The sequence below is a fragment of the Cyprinodon tularosa genome, unplaced genomic scaffold (genome assembly GCF_016077235.1).
Source record: "Cyprinodon tularosa strain WSP-4 unplaced genomic scaffold, ASM1607723v1 ctg270, whole genome shotgun sequence".
NCBI classification, from domain to species: Eukaryota; Metazoa; Chordata; class Actinopteri; order Cyprinodontiformes; family Cyprinodontidae; genus Cyprinodon; species Cyprinodon tularosa.
The window spans coordinates 1,114,746-1,118,128 of NW_024038975.1; the positions used below are offsets into that span (position 1 = coordinate 1,114,746).

At 45.3% G+C, this 3,383-nt stretch overlaps 1 protein-coding gene across 1 annotated transcript; it reads right to left on the minus strand.

Annotated features, from left to right (window-relative positions):
- Positions 1-654: 654 nt before the first annotated feature.
- Positions 655-2,898, minus strand: pou3f3a (POU class 3 homeobox 3a). Its single transcript, XM_038289620.1, has one exon. It carries the CDS (start codon positions 2,489-2,491, stop codon positions 1,256-1,258), a length of 1,236 nt encoding a protein of 411 aa, XP_038145548.1. The 5' UTR covers positions 2,492-2,898; the 3' UTR covers positions 655-1,255.
- Between the last annotated feature and the right edge of the window lie 485 nt (positions 2,899-3,383).

Genomic DNA, 3,383 nt, shown 5'->3' on the forward strand with positions numbered 1-3,383 from the left:
AAAGATCCGCTTGCATCCTTGTGTCACTCCATCTCACCATCACCTTGGCAACCGCTGCCGAGGTGAGCCGCCATCTGGGATAGCCGACCTCATCTGCTGGCTGATTTCCACAGAGCTGCAGTCCACAGCACTGCCACACCGGCTGTTCTGATGTGCAGTTTATCACCTCCCAAAACTGGCTCATTAACTGATCTGTGATCAGTTCAGCCAGTCCTGGTGGGGGTCAATTAGACTCTAACAGAAACACGAGGCAGATTCTTTAGATTTGTGCACAAACTTAATTGTTTTGACAAATTTAGGTTGCTGATTTTGCTCTGGAGAAGTAATCCTATCTTGGTTCTCTTCCATTAACAGACTTTTGGTCCCACAAAGAGCCTTTTTCTCTAAATAACTAATAAAATCTGAGAACATTAAACATAAAAAGGTAAGAATAAATAACAATTTGTTGATTTTCTTGTGCCTACGTAAAAAAACTTGGCAATATGAATAATTATCACCCAAATTGTATATCCAGAGCTTATTTCAGTAAGCCAGATTTTTTTGGGCCTGAAAAATCCATGTACTAAAAAGATGAAGTCCTAATATCTTGACATCTAAGCCACGGCAGTCCTTATGAAGTGTGAAAAAGTGTACAAAAAGTTAATATTAACACGGTTTTAATTTATTAAATAATTGATCTTTAATGAAAACGGGGAAAATAAATAGACTGACTCTCCACACAGGGGAACACAGCAGACCTCACATACAGTCCCGGGAATGTCTGCGAAAAGAGAACTAGTATTAAACTACACTTTGTAATTTAGTCACAGCTTAATTTCACTTAAATACAACACAAAATAAGAATGGGAGACGTTTAAATCATTATTGCTGGTTTACAAGAACAACTATTTGATGAATAAGTGTTATTATATATGTTTTTGGCAAATGTGTTTTCAGGTATAATGGTGCATATTAAATTAGGCAGGAACACAAAGATTTTTTACAATTTAGAAACAAAATATTTTTCTGTAACCTTGTCCTTGCTTTTCTGCAGAAGTTTTTTTTTTTTTTTCTTGTCCCAGAGATGTTATTACAGATAAATATCTAACAAACACAAAGGTGGACTTTTTCCTTTTTGACATAAACAAATACAAAAACACAAAGTTTGTGAATGGGTTTAAGTTATAAAAAATCTCCAGAAATTCTGGTAAGTCATTTAACCATTTTTCCCTCCTCCTCGCCCTCAGTTCTGTGTGTCAGTTGATCCTGGTTGTTTTCACGTATCGCTGTACATCCTCTTGCAGTCTAAGGAAGGGGACGGAGTGTCCGGACCAGTGCTCCCCACCTGAGAATACGCGTCCTCTGGGGTGCGCGGAAGTCCAGGCGGCGTCATGCGTTTCTCTTTCTGCCTGCGGTTGCAGAACCAGACCCGAACCACCTCCTTCTCCAGCTGCAGCGTGTCTGCGAGGGAGTTGATCTCCTGCGCGGACGGCTTTGGACACTTGAGGAAATGGCTCTCCAGCGCGCCTTTTACGCTCACCTCGATGGACGTGCGCTTCTTCCTCTTCCTCCCCTGCGTGGCGATCTTGTCGATGCTGGTGGGGCTCCCTGTGGTGGAATCGGCTTCCTCGAGCCATTTGTTGAGCAGGGGCTTCAGTTTACACATGTTCTTGAAGCTCAGCTGGAGAGCCTCGAACCTGCAGATGGTGGTCTGGGAGAACACGTTGCCGTACAGGGTCCCCAACGCTAAGCCCACGTCTGCCTGAGTGAAGCCTAGTTTGATCCGTCGTTGCTTGAACTGTTTTGCAAAATGCTCCAAATCGTCCGACGTCGGCGTGTCCTCGTCGGACTGTGGGTCGTGGCCCACTGCGTGGTGCTGGTGCGTGTGATGGTGGTGATGATGGCGATGGTGGTGATCCAGCTCAGGGGAGTCTCCGCGCAGCAGCCCGGAGTGAACAAGGCTTTGTCCAGAGTGGGAGCTCAGCATCCCGTTGACTGTAAACCCTGACTGCTGGGAATAAACCAGAGATTGCTGCTGCTGCTGCTGCTGCGTCTCGCTGATGTGCGCAGCGGAGCTGCCTCCCCAGGTTCCAGCGTGCGTCTGATGGACTCCCAGATGCGGGGACCTGTGGTGTAGAGCGGAGCCAGAATGCAGGTCATCCCTGTTCCGCTTTACCTCCTGCGGCTGGGAGCTGGGGGTCCAAGGAGAGGCATTCTCTACTGCTGCAGCTGCCGCGGCTGCAGCCGCAGCAGCGGCCGCTGCATGAGGCAGCGATGTCACCCACTGGTGGGCATGGCTCAGCATGTGCCCGCCGTTGCTCGCCACCATGGCTCCATGCATAAAGTCTGCACTCTGCACCATCTTGTCCGATGGGTCCCTCCTGTATGCGCCGGAGGTGTTGCTCGGTTGCATACCAGCAAGTCGCCGGTCAGAGTGCAGGATAGGACCGGATAAAATCCTGCTGCTGGCCAAATAGGGACTGGAAGTGGCTGCTGCCATTCCCCAAGGCATAAAGCTAAAACTACGTTTGATCTTCGGGGTTCGGTCAAAGTCTTACTTTAATCTACTCCATAAAAAATCTTAATTGAAAGGTAAAAACATTGACCTAATTACAAACTATCAAACAGTCCAGATATATCAACAATAAAATCTTATTTCCTGTCTTTATAAAGTTGATTTGTCTGTACTCCTGAGAGTTTGAGAACTTTCTTAAATCCCACCATCCACGCCGTGCGTAATCCACGCTGCAGATTATTAAAAGAAAAAACAGCCTCTTTGATCCGTGCCAATCGGACGGACTTTTATCATGGAATTAAGGAAACGAGAAGAAAAACAATCAAGATCTGTTTTTTTCCTTCTTGGCATTAATGCGACCCGTTGCGTCTGGTCCGAGGAGCCGAGACGGATTGTGAGTTTACGCAGCGCCAAGGCTGTATTTGCTCCAACCATCTCCGCCCAATTACACCCCCCCCCCTCCCCCCAACCCAAACTGATTGACTCTGGGCTCTGAAAGAGAAGTTTGTATGTTTATACCGATGGACAGTTGTTTTTTCGATTTAAAAAATAGATAGGTAAATTGTTAAAACGCATTTAAAACAATACTAGACACAAAAACGGGTTAAGTGATAAAATATAACAAAACATAAGTTTTTCATATACTTTCTTTTCTACTTGTTTTTTTCTTTATTTTGAACAGATATGTATGTAATTTTGTTTAGATGTTTTCATGCCTCTTAAATGGAATCCCATTTTGCACGTTTAAACCACCAAAGAGCTGAAATATTTCTTTGAATTCCCCCTTTTTTCCCCAAGCCACGCAGCAGCTTCACTGCCTGTGTATAGATGCAAACCTTTACGGGTTGCCCTGCTCTTTACAGGCCTTTAGAGAGGAAAGGGAAGGTGT

Excerpts from the sequence above, each read along its gene's own strand:
- pou3f3a (XM_038289620.1), bottom strand. The coding sequence starts at position 2,491 with ATGCCTTGGGGAATGGCAGCAGCCACTTCCAGTCCCTATTTGGCCAGC.